The sequence below is a fragment of the Anopheles funestus genome, chromosome 2RL (assembly GCF_943734845.2).
Source record: "Anopheles funestus chromosome 2RL, idAnoFuneDA-416_04, whole genome shotgun sequence".
Lineage (NCBI taxonomy): Eukaryota > Metazoa > Arthropoda > Insecta > Diptera > Culicidae > Anopheles > Anopheles funestus.
The window spans coordinates 92,863,647-92,882,554 of NC_064598.1; the positions used below are offsets into that span (position 1 = coordinate 92,863,647).

At 42.1% G+C, this 18,908-nt stretch overlaps 4 protein-coding genes across 5 annotated transcripts in view; 1 reads left to right on the forward strand and 3 right to left on the reverse strand.

Annotated features, from left to right (window-relative positions):
• Positions 1–18,908, reverse strand: part of LOC125761562 (uncharacterized) — a 31,157-nt gene that overhangs the window by 4,090 nt on the left and 8,159 nt on the right. For both annotated transcript variants that reach the window (XM_049422787.1, XM_049422785.1), the window contains exons 3-4: positions 10,438–10,542; positions 9,925–10,306 (exon numbers count right to left, since the gene is read on the reverse strand). In XM_049422787.1, the coding sequence (XP_049278744.1) occupies positions 9,925–10,306; positions 10,438–10,542 (487 nt within the window). The remainder of the gene's footprint in view (positions 1–9,924; positions 10,307–10,437; positions 10,543–18,908) is intronic.
• On the reverse strand, positions 11,408–12,441 carry LOC125761570 (uncharacterized). The gene is made up of 2 exons (XM_049422801.1): positions 12,359–12,441; positions 11,408–12,286 (listed from the first exon to the last, which is right to left on the reverse strand). The coding sequence occupies exons 1-2, from the start codon at positions 12,389–12,391 to the stop codon at positions 11,519–11,521; spliced, it is 801 nt and encodes a 266-aa protein (XP_049278758.1). The 5' UTR covers positions 12,392–12,441; the 3' UTR covers positions 11,408–11,518.
• Positions 12,590–15,035, reverse strand: LOC125761571 (uncharacterized). Its single transcript, XM_049422802.1, has one exon. The coding sequence runs from the start codon at positions 14,478–14,480 to the stop codon at positions 13,728–13,730; it is 753 nt and encodes a 250-aa protein (XP_049278759.1). The 5' UTR covers positions 14,481–15,035; the 3' UTR covers positions 12,590–13,727.
• LOC125761567 (uncharacterized) lies at positions 17,350–18,522 on the forward strand. The gene is made up of 2 exons (XM_049422797.1): positions 17,350–17,522; positions 17,600–18,522. The coding sequence occupies exons 1-2, from the start codon at positions 17,475–17,477 to the stop codon at positions 18,458–18,460; spliced, it is 909 nt and encodes a 302-aa protein (XP_049278754.1). The 5' UTR covers positions 17,350–17,474; the 3' UTR covers positions 18,461–18,522.

Genomic DNA, 18,908 nt, shown 5'->3' on the forward strand with positions numbered 1-18,908 from the left:
CAGAAGCACTAATTAAGGAAAGGTAGCCGAACCGTATCGGTTGCGACAGTAGGATAACAATCCGACAATCCGGAATAACAGATAGATGTGTGTTGCTTACGGGACACAATTTGACCTCAAAAAAAAGGTGAGGAAAGAAAGTTAAATTTTAATTATGTGTTGTTTTACAGGTACGATTTACTGGACGGTATTGTTGAGTAAGAATTTTGCGTTATAATGAATTGGAATATAGTGTCAGCACTATCAGGAATTCCGAAATTTTTTACCAATACAAGGAAAAATATTGAAATTGAAAGAAGGAATTCTTGAAAGGAAATAACACCCTTTTTTCATGTACTCTTGAATTTGTATACGTTCATATAAAAATACTGTATGTCTAAAAAACTAAGCAATTAATCTTCTAAAAAATCGTCTGAGTTTGTATCTTTCGTCAGAAGCATAATTATTAAATTTTCGGTTATTCGAAATATTTGCCCATTAAGATACATCCAAAACAGAAAATCAGCGAAGAGTGTAATTTAATTGATAAATATTTCGGTAACAAAAACAAAATAATTCCTTTAATAATGTAATTATGTTCTAAATCTGCAAAGCTAGCCCAACATATGGCACCACTTCCGAAAGTATCTGACATGCATTCAAGAGTAATTGCACTGTAAACCCCTTGCGGGTATGCAATCACACCGATCCGGCCATCATCAGGACAATCGCTTACACAAAAACCACACCATCGGTCTGGCCAACCATCCGACGAGTGTCCCATTAACGGCTTCACTTATCAACAGATTGATGAAACCCAATTACCCGAACGTGCGATATCAACCAGTCGCATCAAGAGTGGAAATCCTTGCTCGTCCTTGTGGGCCGTGTACGACGTCAAAGCACTGTTTTATGGTCCCGTGGGACACTATGCTTTCTCTCCTTCATCGGAGGTACGTTTCGAATATGCATACAAGATGTGCGGTGTTGGAGGAATTGGTTGTTATTCAATTAAAAAATCACTTCCCAAGCGCCACCATATTCCAGCAGAATTGCTGCTGCCGAGCCTATGTGCATCGACCCAGGCTGACACAATATGAATACAGAAAAGGCAAATTCACATTCTTACGAATAATTTAACACTATGGTATGGCTTTCCCGATGGTATGCTTTCCGATTTGTCGGTTGAGGCAACAGATAGGGCCAACTTTTTTTTTGGGTGTCCCAACCCTCAAAAACACACCTTCTGCTGTGAGGTTAATTTTTTCTCTGGCAGATTTTTGTTTACCTTCGCTTGGTTTTTGAGGTATTGCCTTAGTGCCGTTTGCGAAATACCGTTGAACGCATACGAAAACGAGTCGGCCATGAAATTTGGAAAGTTTACAGCGACACAAGAAAAACGATCCGACGAAAGGCGTCTTTTTTGCTGGAAAAACTTGCTCGGAAAACAAAAGAGAAATTGAAAACGTAAAAAGGAAAATTCCCCCGAAAAAAAAAACAAAAACCTCCAACTAACGAACGTTGCACTAAGCAAAAAACAAAACTCAACCAATTCCGTTAACATTTATCACCACTTCGCTAATCCGGTAATGTTAAGAAAGTGCGTCACAGAACACGATAAAAAAGATGGTTCATTTTGCTGCTTATGCACCAGAGGTGAATCGATTTTCTTCCCAAGCTGGTTGTGCTCTCGACACGGTTTTGTGATAAATATAAACCGCGTGATGCTGAATTAAGCGTCCATTTGCTTAAGCACAACCGATGAATTAATTTTAGTAACAAATGTTTAATTGCCTAGGAGAAAAGAAAGTGTAAGGATGCAAAATTAAATTGAAAGATATGTCTTTTATTTTTAATAAAACATTACTAATAATTTAATTATTTAAAACAATCGCACAAAGAGCAAATATTTTAGCTTTTCTCTTCTACAATAGATGCTGCAAAGTGATTACTTTTTCATGTTTTAAAATATAAAACAATTCTCACCGTACATCTTCTTGGCTGTTATTCATATTACTCCCAACAGTATACAGTTCGAAGGAGAAAGAAAAATATGAAAATCCACCTTTAATCTTTAATTTACCATACACAAACAACACACGCCCAAAATCGCGATGAACCGTTGAAGCCCGAAATTAGACTCCAGGATTTGCTATTTTCACAACAACTTTTACGGCAAGCGAAAGCAAAAACCCCACCGATAGGGAGCAAAAACTAAGATGTACAACATTTTATCAAAGTGGCTACTAATTGAATTCTTCCATAGCGACCTTCAGTGCGCAAACTAAACGCCTTTCACGCCGGGGTTAGTAGCAAAATCGGGTTTTTGGAGTTTTGTTGTGCATGAAATGTTTAAGTTTCAAGCAACATTAAGCAATTCCTTACCTTTACCTAATCTAGGTTATCGTTAGAGCAACAGGAACCTGTTTTTGGAAACGGTTTAACTTGTGTAAAGGGACCAAGTTTTGCCAATCGCTTTCAAGGTTAGTTCCCTGTTCCGCAATGAAAATGGTGACGCAAAATTGAACGAAGGTTGTCGTTTAGTTTTTTTCCCCTTTCTTCACCTGTCACATCACGTACGGGGGAAGAGCTTTCGCCGTGTGCCTTTCTGTCACTACTTCCCCCGGCAAACCTGTTGCTTCTAATTACATAATTTACGCGCTCACTACCGTCGTAATCGAGTTGGTGCGCTAGTTCGAGCGCTAATGGCCCTAGCCTAGCTGCCTCCGGTAGTACGAATTACCATTCCATCATTATCATTTCCATCCCTTGTCATCAGCACGATCATCATCGGAGGAGTTTTCCTTCTGCCGACACTGAATTCCTGAATGCAGCAACGGGACGAAAGCGCTTGGAGTCCATTCGCACGGGAAACGGCATCGACCAGGCAAATAGATAATTAACTAACTCGCTAATTAGAAATGATATATTTCCCAGGTGGATGAATAATTAGGCCTTCCCGTTCTTCGAAGCGAAGAAGAACTCACAGTCCTATTTGGTGCGTTCGGAGTTACGTGTGTGTTTGACGAACGATTTGCTCGGAAAGCAAGGAAGTAGAAAGGGTTTCCGCTTAGTGTTAAGATGCGCTTTTCTCTTCGTAAATTATTCGCTTCGTAATCCCAAAAGCAAACCAAACGACCGAAGAAAACCGGCAAACGATCGAGTGCCCTCGAATTGAACTGTTGGGCGTTGATGGGTATCATAATTTACGATCGATTCGAGCTGAATGGTGGTAAACGATGGATGTAAATATTTGTGTGCCACTTGACTGTGTGAGCTTTTGCTGCTCCGGGGAACTTTCCTTCCGACCCGGGGGAAGCAAACGATGGACAGTGGACTAATCCTATTTGTGAGTGAACTTACACTTTGTCTGCTCTGTGGGTCGTTTGGTTGCATAGCGAAAGAAGAAGCGTATGGTACAATGAAATCGGGTGGCAATTACCTTACTGGAAAATGGGAACCGCTTTAGAAGATTAAAACCCTGCAGCTCGGGGAGGGTAAGTTTTGCTTCTGCAATTATTTAGATGAATAAATTTAAATAAAGTAATTTTAAATTTGCTTAAATTTATTCTAACAGTTGAAGATATGGAAAAAAATCATTAAAGAGCTTTAAATAAACATCCCATCTACTCGGTTGGTCGACACCAGCTGGATGGTTTAACGTATCCGGTAGCATAAAAGTGTGCAACCAGACGGCCAGCCTGCCAACACTTCCCGTCACAGGCGGTATACATTATGTGACATCATAAAAGCATAATGCATAACACTGCACCCCAAAAGACACCCGAGAGTGTGGAGCATTGGTTTGACACCGTACTCAAGCTAGCGACAGCAGCCGTAGGACGGTATGGAAAAGGAATTGTTGTGCAGGAAAATAACCCCCGGCCGGATGGTAAGAGGAAAAATGCATTTACTTTTTTACTTTACTCCACTGTGAACGACTTATGACGTGAGAAGGAAAGGGTGGAAAAAACGAAAAAACGGAGTGCCTTTCTCCTTAGTTTGTTACGTTCCTTGGTACGGTGAGCTATTCGAACCAGCGTACCAAGGGTGCTGACCGGTAGGGAAAAACGGGAAACCGGGCATCTACTCGTAGCTTGTGGTTGGTTGCTTTGTTGATTTCCCCAGAGCACAAGGGAAGGATGTTGGTGTGTGCCCGTCGCCAAATAAAAGCTCTCACTGTCACTGTTGCGATTTGAATTTTTGGGGTGGCAAAGAAAGAAAAAAGTGCAACAGAAGTAACGGGTTTCGACTGCTGAAATGGGGTTAGCGTGACAGGAAGGATGCAGGTGCGGATAAGCAAACGTAATCTACGCCAAACAACGGTGTCTAATTTTGTCCAAATTCCAACAAACGAGCTACACGATTATGAAACATGAAGAAAAGAAAAAAACTATTATCATTGCTACTAAAAAAACATTTTCTATACTTCAAACAGAAACTGTAAAACAGCATCCAGAAAGAAGGATAATTTGCAGGTAAAAAAGGTAAAACAAAGACATAAAAACCGGGTCGTACATGTCTCGCAAAATGATAACTCCGAGCAAGGAAATGGATAATAATACGAGAGTATGTCGTAAAACAATGAAAAGCAACCAGCTGGAAGATATGTAAATGTATTTCATTGTTAAACGAACGAAAACGTGTTTGAACCATTTGATTCAATCGGAAATAATTGTCTCCTTTTCTTCCGGGAACATTCAATCCTCATTCAAACATAGCTTTGCTTGTTCGCTGCAGATCCATCCATGTATGTGGAATAAAAATGGATGAATGCGTACTATTAATATTTCCAATCAATTACACACTCACACAACTATAAAAAAACTAATGTCAGGTGAACGATCGCTTTCTTTTTACACGGCTACATAAGTGCGTCAATAAAGCGTATTGTTCGATGGAGACGCACGGTTGTTTGTAAAACTTCCCCCAAACCATGATGGAGGCGCCCAGTGTTTCTGCTCACTACTATTAGAATTTTGCCGATAATTGTACTTTCTTTGCCGCCGTTTTTTCTGTGTGCAGACATCCGGGAATATTTTGCATATCTTTAACGGACGCCAGCGAAGTAACTAATGGAACAGTTCCCATCCGCCTGTCGTTCGCAGCAGACTAGTTTGTTTGTTAATTTGTACCGTCTGCTTCGGACTGCGTGTTTTCGTAACTTGCTTTTGTCTAATGAATTCAAATGTAGTTTGTAATTATCACCCGTTTAGTGTGGGCTTGAGGGGTTTTGTTTTGTGCGAAACGTACCATTGTTTGACGTTCGTTTGTGCTTCAAATTTAGCTTTAAGCGTGTTTTGTTTTCTTAGCCGCTGGAAAAATAAGTTTTTCCACGTGAATATTTCTGTGTGGAACAGAATGGAATGGATGTAAAAATCAGTCATCCGTATCTTAATGGGGTAATATAAACGAGCAAGAGACGCTGGAAATTGATTTCCCAAACAACGATTGCGCTGACGACGGTAGAGACCCTGATGACGACGATCGTCATTCAATGTGTACTCTTACGATATCGGCATACTGTCGGCGATCCTAACATACTGACTGATGCTAAAAATGTCTGGTATTCGTGTTGTGTACACGGAGAAAACCTTCGCACCGGTAAAATTCTCCTAAAACCTTCATCCCTTGCAGGGATATCAGGAATCGAATTTTTGTATTGGTTTTTATGTAAACCGCAACATGCGGTTGACGGTGTGCTGCTTTGTAGGGGCGAAATTCTCACTAAAATCTTTGCCATATAAGCTGCACCCGTAGTCATGCTTAGTTCGATGTATAAAACCACCATGGCTAACAACTTCGTGTGGGATAAAACGATAGCGACTTCAATAATAAAAAAACAACGAGCAAAATCGGACGATTTTGGGATCGATTCGACCCGCAGTCTTTAAATTCTTTCACTGCCAGCTGTTGCTGTGAGTGTTGCTACCATCGAAAAGGCCACTGCCACTGTGGAATGCAAAAGCGTACGTCATCTCATGGAAACTGTTGCTGTGCCCTTGCTTTTAAACACACGTGCCGAGAAGCAGTTCCTTGTGCAAACGATTCTTCCCGAAGCAAATGGTAGAAGCTGGGGAACAAAACATTCGCTTACGCCACTCAAACCGCTCGTAGTTTGCAAAGGATCTGTAAAACCCCCGAAACAGAACGACGATAAAGCCGCATTACGGTATTCTGCATGCAGCCACATCTCGGATGTGTGTCTTTGAGTGGAGAGGGAGCAAAAAAAGAACAACGAAAACAAATGGAAACGGCTGCAAGCGAATGGAGCGAAGACAAGAATTTGATTTTATGGAACCTCCGTTACACAATTCGTTTGCATTTGGGAGCAATATTTAAAAAGCGTCACGCATTTGCAAGCGACACTCTCGGTCCGGGGCTAGGCATGACGGTAGTCGGCTCGTACGGCGCTGATGCCGATTCTTCTGCACGGTAACTACAGCCACAGTGTGGAAGGTTAAACACGAATGGAACACAGAAAATGGTGCAGCGCACAACTTTCGAGTGGCAGTTATCGTTGATTTCGGGCGGTTAGACCATTCGCACGATGGATTAGAAATCCGGTGACGAGAGGATAAAAAGTTTTAAATCTTCAGTGTGGAACCGTTTCGTACGCATACACTCGTACGTGTTGTTTTGGAAGCGTTTTTTTAGCTTTTTATTTTGAATTTGTACGAAACGCTAAGCCTAATCTGTTTGCTAGGAAAAAAATTGTACAGTGGGTAGGAAATTAGTACAAATGTTGGGATACAATTTTTATTATCAGGGATTAAAAGTTTTTATTAACTGTAACCAAACATAGTGATAGTAGAATTCAATAAAATGATTCCAATTGAAGTTAGTACTCTTTTTGGATTCATTAGGAGAACTGAGATGCTGGGAAAGTGAGGGCAAATAAGAGCTATCAGCGAAAATGAAACAACATGAGGAAAATTAGACTCATTTTTGTGTTTTATCTTTTAAAGCAGCTTGAAAATAAAGTGCTTTATGGACAGATTAATAGAGAGCGTTCATGAAAATCTCATGAATCCTTTGAGTTTACAAGTCAAAATTCTCGAACTTTTCAAAGCATATTCTCAACTATCACTTTTGTAAAATCTGTAGCAGATGCAGCACTTTTTTAGTTCCCAAACAGCAAATTTGTCAAATTGGAAATGTCTTACAAAACATTAAGAATATTTTTTTAAAAATAAATTCCAATGGAGACGCCTGGTACCGCATGATAAAATCGTATTTAAAAAAAATATAGTTTGTTTGTATAAGTAAGTTTGTAAAATCTGTAGCAGATTTCAGCACTTTTTTAGTTTCCTAACACCAAATTTGTCAAATTTGAAATGTCTTATAAAACATTAAGAATATTTTTTTTAAATAAATTCCAATGGAGACGCCTGGTACCGCATGATAAAATCATATTTAAAAAAAAACATTTGTATAAACTGATAGTTCATATGTTACATTATATTGTAATACAAGTAAGACGATCCCGCTTATCTTTAGAAAGTTTAATTTTGAAAATATATTTAAAAATGTATAAAAAATTTCTTATCTAATCTTATCTAAACTGCTCACCTTTGTAGCGAATGGTAATAAAAATTGTTTTTTTAAACATTGAAGAATAATAAAAACACGAACCATAGTCCAGGTAATTACCTTGACTTAAATGTGCCCAAAGGAAACTTATTCTTCAATTGTCTTACTTAAAAAATTGTAGCTTTAAGTTGCCACTTCACGCCATCATGGTTAATGTGTTATAAGATCAACAACACCAACAGGCGTTAATTGTAGCAATAAAAAAATTTTACTACATGGTTACAGTGCCATCGGAAGCAAACGACGTAATCTAAATATCGTTTGCATTGATTGATTCTAAACAATTGCGCATAAAAGTCGGCACTTCAAACTGTTGCAGACGCCGATTATTTGCATCAATTTGCATCACTTATCCGCTGTTCGGTTGTGTACGGAACTGGCGTCGTAATGATGCTTCAACGTGATCCAAACTCGTGCTCGTTTGGTTGTTTTCATGCCCACGAATAGAAAAATTGGTTTCGTGGCACACCACAGGACAAGATTGTGAACTTTACAGTATCTTTTCTTTCCTTTTTTTTGGAGTACCGTTTCCTCGCATCAGTAAACATAGTGTTTCCATTGCACGTCCCGAAGCGGACGACATGTTGCGGGAAGGTCGAATGTCGGCACACTTCATCTCCAACTGAGAGCTTGGCCGGAAGATTATTAATATTAATGTGATCCGTCTCCGAACCCCACGGTGGACCTGTTCGGCGGCGGTTCTGCATATCATTGGAAGTATTGGACACGGGATGATAATATGTTTTGCTTCCTTCAAATGCAGCATAAATCAGACTTTTCTGGCGAATTTGTTCAATGGGGCATATAAAATATTTTAAAAAAGAAAAAAACATTCGACAGCTAGCAAACAGTGTCCCCTGCTGTTAACAGGGGCGGTCAAGAGCAGTGTGCAAAATGTTACGTTCGGTTGGATTTGTCCGTAGGACATTTGACACATTTTGCTTCGTCAAAAAAAAATGAATCTCTCTGGAATGATTGACGTCAGCTCAACGTATAATGACACACATCCGTAGCAGGGCGAGGATGGTCGTTGCTGGAAAATGATAATTTTTAGTCCCATTTTCAACCTTCGACGAACTAAAGCATCATCGTAACCTTGTTTTTCGACGACTGAACCCTGACTGTGTAAATGGACCATTAGAAATGTATGCATTTTTGTGGTACTTCTTCATATAAATGCAATCGCATCGCAATCCTCTGCATTTCAGACACAAAAGCTTTAAATTGCTTTATCGTTAAACCTCCATCATCGGACAGCATCAAATTATTATCGATGCCTAAGCTTGAGCCGTGTTCGAAATCAATTCACAGTAGGCACGAGAAAAACAGAGAAAAAAACTCAAAAACCCATCGGGAAATGGAAAATCATCATTCTTCCTGCTATTCCGAAAAGCTTCTTGGCTGAGTGTGGATTTAAGGGCTTTTAATGAAATCGAAAGGTACGATGACGCTTGGGAATTATGTTTGACGATTGTTGGACCCGTTTCGTTGTATTTGTTACCGATTGTGTTTCTTTCTTTTCGTCCTCTCCCCCCCCCACCATGCGGAGCAAACACAAGACGTTTTGTTGACAAATGGTACACCGTATCAAGAGGGCGTCTGTATTATTTGTTCCTGCTGGGTGACGTTAGCCACAGCAGTTTCGTGGTCTCTACCGATGGATGTGGTTGGACCACGGAAAACAGGACCAAAACCCAAACAGGGCTGGTTGATTGTATAAACATCTATTACTGGTTTGTCGTTCACTTAAGGTAAATCTATCGATTTTGTTTCAAATCAATGTTCAAACAGCTAAACGATATTGGAAACCGCTCATTGGTTGGATATTTTTATCGCGGGTAGTTTGTTTTATTATGGTTTATTGCGTACTTCAGGTGACTTCTTGTTGAATTATTATTGCATTCTACTCGCATTCCACTACATTTATTTGATGGAATTGCGAGGAAAATCTTTATACCTCAATGTTTCAGAAAAAAGTCTGCAGATGTAACTAGTTTTTTGTCCGTAAAAGACAACTGTTAGTATTGTCGATTTAATCCATTTAGTAAGGAATTAAACAAGAATAAGAATAGCACATAATTTTCGAAGGAAATACTCCATTAGGAATAAACAAACTAAAGCTTACAGGTTATCCGAAAGAGTCCACAGGGGAATAATTAATTTTGTAAAGCTAATATCGTGCAATAAAATAAACTCCACTTCCGAATGGTATTCAACTAATTGGAAGCAATCCATCTTTTGCGCCGACTGCAACTTTGGCGCGGTAACCCAACGCCTGTCTAACTATTGTTGGAAATTCGTTTAAAACTTTCCTTCCGTAAGATAAATACTCGCACACCCCCTGGAACTTACCGCATTAGGCGGGAGTGAGATTTTCCGTTCACCGCCGTTGCCAAAGTGCGCTTCTTTCGTTCACCGTAGCCACCGTTGCCAGATGCTCCACCGTGCATACGTACCGGATACCCACCGGACACGGTTCTACCGACAAACAGGGGATTGTACGAGAGTGGCCGATTCAGCAGGCTCTGCAGCACATCATACGTCCGCTGCTGTTGCTGCTGCTGTGAGCCGTACCGATCGAGAGGGCCTGGCTCAATGGGTGCATCGAACAGTTCCATCGGATACGGCATGCCCGGCAACGGTACACCTACATCCTCCCAGACACCATTCTGTGGGATCGAGTTACCGGAAAAGTCGTTCCGAAGTTCGGTCTCCCGGTAGAGCAGCGGGTTCACTGTGAAGTAGAGGGAAAGTAGGGAATTGAGGGCGAGTTTCATTCTAAAGGAAATGATGCGATGCAGAATGAGGTTGAATTGCATGGCTTGAAGTTTTCGGTGCTAACTGTCCTTCCAATCTTGTACGTACCTCCACGTTTCTGAGGGTTCGATGGACCCGACCGGTCGTCACCGTACGACGCATCATCCGTGGTCAGCTGATTTTGCCCCGGGGAAGCCGTCACATCACGATGGCCTGTGAATGAATCGATGCAAGGTACATGGAAGAGATATGATTTAGTTTGCTTTATCAAGAAGTAACAGTTTTCTTGTCAATCACAATAGGTAAAGAATTTATGTAAAAAATGATATGAAAATAAACCCTTAATAATTACTTATTAAAGTTTTAATTAGGTCGCTATATACTGATAACAGTCGTATTATTTTACGTAGAACAAAACAACCAAACCAATACCGTGACTTTTGCTGGTTCATTCAGACAACGAAATGCTCAGATTTATATTAAGATTGGCTGCATCCAGAGAGAAAATTCTGTTGCCTTCTGTTTCTGCTGCAGGCCCAATGAATATTTAATGTAATATTTTATCGTAGGGCCTAGAGGGAGGAGCAGAGCCCAAGAGCAGTGAGCTCGTGGCTGCTGAGGCAGCAGGGCAACAAAGGTGTTTGCACGGTAAGCGTCCATTATTTTATACAAACACCAAGGCAACACTGTACCGTGATGGAAGTTGTTTTTGAGCAGGTTATATTGTCTTCGTGATCTTATCTTAAAGGATTAAATTTAGGACACAATAAAATTAAATTCATTACACAATTATGCTACGATAAAATGTAAATCTGCGGAAGATAAGAGTTGATAAGCACACTAGATAACAGGCAGCTGGTACGGTGGTCTTTGAGTAAATTATTTTGACAACATTGGACTGAGATTTTAATCTGATTGGTATATTTGTTGGTAAGTGTAATTATTGATAACAATTTGAAACAAATCAAACAACAAAAAATGTTATCGGATCGACAATAAAATTATAAGAATGTTTTATTTTTGTAGTAAAAATTGTGTTTTTAATTAACATTTAAAAGTTTATTGATCTCTAAAACAGCCATATTAGAATGTTACAATTTTATTTCCAAAGTAAAAAAATTCTCAAACCCCAAATTTACGTTCGCATTTTTAAATCATTTCCTTTTCAAATTTCTATTGCGTGTGGATTTTAATGCTCTGGTTCCGGTACTGGTTCCGGATCCGGTTCCGGTTCGTTCTGCTCCGGAGTAGGAGGAACGGGTGTGGTAGCGTCTGGAACAGGAATCTGTTTGGCATTACACACCATCTCCAACTGCATCTGAGCCAACTGCAGGGCGGACATGAGCAGCTGTTCACCCATCGTCATGCAGCTGACATAGTTCATGCGAACACTGTCAAGCGAGACGGTGAAGCCGGCAATAGCGTCCAGCAACTCGCTACCGATGTGTGTGGGATAATCTTCCAGCCGGAACATGCGGTTCTCGAGCTTCGCGATAATGCTTTGCGGGTCGAAGAAAATGTTTTCATCACGGAACTCCTCAAACAGACCGACACCGACGTAAGCCGCCTCATCCATATCGAGCCGCTCGTAGAAAGCCTTTACGGTGGACACGAGCGTATCGCCGGCAGTCGTAATGCAGGTACTGTAGGACACACCGGCCAGGTTCATGTTCACATCGGCACTTTGGCGCACAAAGCTCAAGCACTGCTGATCGACCGAGAGCGGTTGACCGTTGATCTGGGTCAGCAAGGCTTCCTCCTGCCGAATGGACGTCCCAAGGAAGGTACTCTTAATCATGATGATGTCCCGGTGGAAGTCGTAGATCTTCGCCGAGCTCGATAGACGAGCTTCCGAGATCGTGTTGATCACATAGTCCTGGATCTGCCTGTACAGTGGATGCACTTGGTACAGCTTATCAATCACCGCCACCGTTTGGGGACGCTGAGCCAGGGCAACCTGTAATGTGAAGAATGTTGGAAGAATTGTCTCAACATTCCTTCAATGCGCCCTAAAGACACGACTACTTACGCCAGCCAGAAGTAGCACCAAAATGAGCTTCATATCGATATCAAAATCTTGTCGTGACTTGGTACAACGACGAATGGACCACTCCGAATAACTTCCACACCGTACCTACACTGGCCCTTTATACGGTGGCACCAGGTTCCGGGTTTTCGGTACGCTAAATCAGCGATCATAACTTTATCACACCCTTCCCTATACCGAATGCTATGCTTATCGAGTTTGATTTAATCTTTGCATTTTCAGATTTTTATTGTCGTCTCCGATAAAACATTACAAACGTCTCAATCGATGCGTCGGCCCTAGTGGGTCACTTTTGGGGTCGCACTGTCGCAACGTCTGTTGTAGCTTGCGCGTATCACGCACGTAGATTATTTGCAATTGCACAAGGTCATGCTGGTCCGGGTAGTGATTGTCCCCGAATGTCTGCTAATCCTTCAACCACGCAGGAAGTTCCGGATTATGGTTGTTGCAAGTGAGAGTAAATGGCGCGTGTTGCAAAAAACACACAATTTCTGATATTCTGAGGGTAATATTGTGACACTTTATGGTAGCACGTTCATCCCCGTGTTACCGTGGGTGCTTTCAACTGTCGAACTGTCCCTGCTTATTTTGCAACATTCTATACGAAAGAACAATAACTTACAACCGGGAGGACACATTGGGACATGAAGGAAATGTTCGAAATTCAATTTCTCACCTGTTTTTAAAAGTGTATTTCGTGTTCCCCAGCAAAACCACAACTCACGCCCATGAGTATAAACCAATCAATCACACTTTGTGTATTGTGGGGAACTAGTCCACCATTCCATTCGCTTTTTTTCCTATGAACCATATGTGTCAGTACGTCCGACCATCTATATCTCCTTTACAAACTTTACGGAGTGAAAGGTGTAAAAAAAATAACAGACAGACACACAGGTATGTTTCGGTTTTTTTTGTGCACATACATGAGTTTAAACCCTGAGTGGCTCTAAGACCGGTGGGAATCATATCCTTGAAACCAGTGAAAAGTTTTCCGTTTGCCCAAAAACCCCATTCAACAAGCAACAGCTGGTAGCATTAACGGTGGATAAAATAGATCAAATGGAACTCTTTAAACTTTGTTCTCTTTCTCAGGTGGGGAGTTTTGTGAAGGTTTTTCAAGAAGTTTTTGTTCCCCCTTTGCTTGGTTAGCATCTTTCTTTGCTTGCGTGTTACCATTAGCTAAAAGCATTGCTTATTGTGGGAGGCTTCAAAGAATTGTCGTGCCGATTTTATTTATGATATGATCAAATTGTTCGTTAACATAATATTTAACGTAAAATGGTTATTGACAGAATAAATCCATTTCTGGCACATTACGCGAAGCACTCCTGACGAACGCCAAAAAGGTTTACACAGCGAGAGTTGTGGAGGGATTCAGCTCTTCCAACTGTCCTTGGCACACTTGGACGACCTGAATACGCGCTATTTCGAGTGCGTTTCGAAGCAGTTCCGTTCCACTTTCCAAACATCCATCGTAGCCAGTTTTCACCTGCTTCAGTTCCTGCTCGAACTTTACTGTCAGATCGAAAAGTTCCGTTGCAATGAAGGTTGGATTTTCGCGCAGTTGTTCCAGCTTTTCATTCAGCTTCTGCATTAGACTTTCCGGTGCGTGGAAGATGTTCTCGCCACGGAATGCGCCAAACAGATCACTACCGGTGTACTGTGTTTCATCCTGCTGAATTGTCTGGTAAAACTCTTGCACAACGTCAGCCAATGAGTCGTCCACACGTACGATGCAGTTGGTGTACGAAACGCCAACCAGGTTCACGTTCATGTCGACACTGTTGCGCACGAATCCAAGACAGGTCCTGTCGACCGATTCTGCCTGAAGGTCCAGAATCGTAAGTACACCCTGTTCCTCCTGGATCGTATTGCGAACGTACTGATCCTTCGAGCTGATGATGTCGGTATGGAAGTTGAAGATCACCTCGGAACTGTTCAACCGTGCCTCCGTTAGCTGGTTAATGACGAAATCTTGAATTTCTCGGTAGCGTGGCTGCAGCTCCTTCAGCACGTTCATCACCTCGATCGAGGGATCACGCTGACCGAGTGCCAAACCGAACGAGGCAAGTAACAGAACAAACACTACTTTCGCAGCCATTTTGAGAGTGGAAAACTCGTGTGTTGCAAGTGGAAAGCACTAGGATGTACGAAGGCTTCTGATGTCCAGTTGGATTGTAACTTACTGCAACGTCTACTGCTCATTTTATAGTCAAATATTGTTCGTCTCCAGCGATTCATGTGAATTATCATGATTTCCCATGGGAGCATTGAATTGCATTTCTTTGTGCAATGTTTAATCAATCAGCTCCTGAGGGACGTTGCATCTGAATGAGACATCCCGGCTGGAGGGCATCAGTTATCAGTTCATTAGACAGATCGCGACAGGTGGGTGCTCTTTTCTGGGTCAGCTTGTGCTTCCGTATCGGTCTAATGTGAGTGATTTGCATTGACAGGTGACGCTCTGTTGAGAAAGGTCCAGGTGATGATGGCCCGCGTTGATTCACACGCTCGCGTATAGTTCAACAAACACTCGTCCGTGTGCTGCAATTAGCGCGGACCTCTCGTGGGCATTGTTTTCGAAACGTCAAGCTAATCGATCATTTACGATTGCCGGGATATTGGAGCGAGTTCGTAATAGGAGAACCTTCATCGACACCTTTCAATCTTCACACCACTCCGCATGTCCGCAGCTTCGCTCTGTCCATTACGAGTGGCGGCGATAATGATAAGGCACCAGCTGTGAATCACCGGAACTAGGTTTAAGCTGTCGTGATTCGCAATCGTGGTCGTTAAAGCCTGCGGTCGCTACTTTCGCGGTACGATTAAAGGATCAAAGCGGTTTCAGTGGCCTTATCGGTTTACAATAAACCGTGCATATCAGTTTGAAGAATTCCTAAAACGCACTTTACATAGTTACGTGACTATAATTAGACCACATCCACAGACGGTTCTATTTTTAAGTTTGTTTTTTCCCCCAATTTATTTGTTTGTCGTCTGAGATTACATTACTTGCAGAAATTCTTTCCACATCTGAACATCTGGACAGTATTTATAATAGAGTAGACAAAAACGAGCGATTTCTCTCAAACTATGAAACTTGCATTCCTCAAGATAATCCCCATGATCATGTTCTCGGTGTGCATAGTTTATCGGAGTCGCGGACTTTTAAATTCTGGGTCAGTGAAAATTACTTTCTCGTCTGTACTTTGTCAAACGTTTCAACAGCTTCCTGCCCAACTCCTTGCACTCACAGCGTGTAAACCAGAGGCACACGAATCCTTCCCAGTATCGGCACCACAGCAAACGGTGTGGCTGGTAAGCACATTACTTTTGAAATTGGGAAAGTTTGTACCGTGAACCAAAATTCTTACAATGACAAATAAAAAAAAGCGAAAACCCGCAGAAACCAACAAGCCGGAGAAAAGGAAATACTAAATAAAAAGTGATCCAAACTCAAACGGCATGTCACGCAGTGTCCTTTACTCGCGATTCTTCGTCAGTCGCTTGAGTCAACGTTATACAAGAGTCCGGTGGGAGAATTGTCCACCAAGGAAGAGGTAAAGAAAATTTGTGGTTTTGTGGGATGGTGAATTGTTGATTGTTTTTTCTGGTTTGTGTTTGTTTGCTGTTAGGAAAGGCGATTAGAATTGGTACTGAGTATGAGGCTTGCGAAAATTACCATAAGAAAGCTTCATCCGATTAAGAACCGTGAGTGAAACTATTGGATGTATAAGTCATAAAATTCTTCTACAAAATAAATGTCTCTAAGCTAGTTGTGATTTTCAAACAACATACAACAAAACGCATAAAAAGATTCTTCAAGGACGTTTGTAATTTAAGATTGTTTGTGAGATTATTTCGACAAATGTAAATCCTACTCTTCAACTACACATCCCATTGCGAAGATACACGCACCAGTAGTGTCGTCCACTTCAAAACTTCACATGCGTCAACAGACTGTTGACTGTTGACGAACAAAGCTAAAACATCACCGTCGCTAAAACTTTCTCCATAACAATCGATCGAGCAAACACACGATAAAAATGCCGCGCACTTCACCGAACGCGATTGTCCCCAGTTGTTAGGATTTCGATTCCGCGAATCCGATTGTGCGATACTTTGGCAATGAATGAAAACGGATCTAGGTACGTGCAACTTGACGGCACGTTTTGGCTCGCGCAAGTCCCTGGTACTGATGGCTTTGTAACGTGATGGACATACATTCCTTGTCCAGTTGTTCGAGTGGAGTTCGAGGGATTCTGAACGAAAAAGCACCGATTAACGATGATGACGAAGGATGATGTCTTGAACCGCTTGAAGCGGTGGCGCTCTCTGAACCAGTGTACTGTATATCCCCATCGACAGGGTGTTTAGAAGGAAGATGACCCCATACGTCCCCGACGAGTACCATAAAGCGGTGTAAATCACCGAACTATTGATAGGCCGTGATCTAATCTGATGGGGTTTTGGGTTTGAGTGTTTGCATGTGTGTGATCGGTTGTTATCATGACGATGCAGGGACAGGCACTGTCACCGGTTACGATGCTATCGATTTTAGACCATATGCTCGCACCCGGGCCAGGCATCAATCATGCTTCACTTAACTTCTAATTATGCAAACGTGCAATTTATGAGAATGGTTGCGTAAAAACCACCCTCTCCTCCGTTATCATCTAGCACCGGTGGGTAATACGATAACGGCATGTCAGTAAAGATCGGTAGAAAAACTTCTCTCCGTCTGCAACCTGTGGCATTTCGATGATTTCAATCGTGCTATGGTTTGATTAGAAATTGGTATGCTGGTGTGAGAGTTACCCAGGGTAAGTAATAATGCTTGCCATACCACCACCAACCGGAACGAAGGTGTCCAACGCGCGTGGACAGCACTCGAGGGCTAACTCGTCGAAACGAGCGCGCGATAGTAGAGGATGATGAAGTACTTGAAAACTAATTCCAACTTGGTATAAAAACTTCTGACCTTCCCGATGCCAACAGACAGTTCCATCCCTACGGTAGATACTAACGGCTCGGCCATCCGGACGAAGTAGAATAAAACATAGGAGAAAAATCGTCTTTCAACAAATTCTTCAAAATGAAAACGTTTTCCCTGACGGTTGCCCTGTTCCTGGGAGTTCTGAGCGTAAGTTATTCTTCCGGCACGTCTGGAACGCTGGCACCGGTGAGCTAACCTTACTTGTGGTTTATCTTTTGGTGCAGGTCACGCTAGCACAACGCGAAACTTCGCTGCGGGTCATTGATGCGCTGCGTGAACTACATCCCGCCTACAGGGAACTGCGCGACGTGGTTGTAAATGCAGTGGCCGGTGCAAAGCTCAACAGCTCCGAGGTGGTGTACAAGTTCAACGTGGACATTGCATCACGCAAGGAATCGTTCATGCAGACGGCCATTAAGGCGGAAGCGAACGTGTTGCGGCAGGTGAACGGACAAAGCATCAGCGTCGATACGAGCTGTCTTGGCTTTCTGCGCCAAAGTGTGGACGTTAACATGAATCTGGCCGGTGTTTCTTTCACCAACTGTCTCAACAACGTCGATGCTTCACTTTCGACGGAAATCACCCGCGTGTACAATGAGCTGCAGGTGAACGAAACGTCCTTCGTGAATCTGAGCGTGTACGATGTGTTCCGCGGCCAGAACGTGTTCGTCAATCCGCAAACGATCGTTGATCGATTGGTGGAAAAGCTTTCCTCACTGCAGCAAGCTCCCGCTGAACTGACCGAACAGCTCTCCCAGCTGGTCGATGCGTTCGAAGGACGTCTGGGAGATGTACGAGCGGCGTACACTAGCTGTCTGACCATGAACGATCAGCTACTACAGACCACACTTAACACGGTACTGCAGCAGTTGCAGCAGATCTGTTTAGGAGCGTTGCTACCAGCTGCGTCCACTGCCGAACCGACTGAAGCGACGGAAGAACCGGCACCAACTGAACCGGCCACAGAACCGGAGGTTGAGACAGAATCGGAAACTGCACCAACGGAAGGGGAAGAAACGGAAGTTCCGACTGAGGTTCAACCGGAACCTTCTACACCAGGAGCGGTTTATGCCAATGTGTTGTAAGACATGATCAGTGCATCGAAAGTTTGACTTGCTAATAAAGATGGTCTTATTTTGTAAATCAATGCTCAGTATGGCTTTTATTTATTATTGGTGTAAATTTAAAGTTGTTTTATTTTTACAACAGGTTGAACTAATAGTTGATAGCTACATAGGATTGTCGTCCTGATGGTTATGAGGTAACGCATAAAGACCATTTCTTTCAAGGCAGTACTGACTGTCCATATCCGGGTAAATAAATGGCAAAAATAGCCAGAATAGCCTGTATTGACAAACTGAGATCTTATAAATTCTTAAGACCTGAAAGAAGAAGGAAGCTAGACATGTTGGAGCGAATGTTATTGGAGCTAACCTTTGATATTTTCAATTATTTGCAAAATTTCAAACGCTTGAAGTTGTTCATTGTCAATGTGAAAGTTTCAAAACAAGTAATCCTTATTTTTCCTACTCC

Excerpts from the sequence above, each read along its gene's own strand:
- LOC125761570 (XM_049422801.1), bottom strand. The coding sequence starts at position 12,391 with ATGAAGCTCATTTTGGTGCTACTTCTGGCTGGC. Across the intron at positions 12,287-12,358 it reads TGGTGCTACTTCTGGCTGGC|GTTGCCCTGGCTCAGCGTCC; the intron begins GTAAGTAGTCGT and ends TTCACATTACAG.
- LOC125761571 (XM_049422802.1), bottom strand. The coding sequence starts at position 14,480 with ATGGCTGCGAAAGTAGTGTTTGTTCTGTTACTTGCCTCGTTCGGTTTG.
- LOC125761567 (XM_049422797.1), top strand. The coding sequence starts at position 17,475 with ATGAAAACGTTTTCCCTGACGGTTGCCCTGTTCCTGGGAGTTCTGAGC. Across the intron at positions 17,523-17,599 it reads TGTTCCTGGGAGTTCTGAGC|GTCACGCTAGCACAACGCGA; the intron begins GTAAGTTATTCT and ends CTTTTGGTGCAG.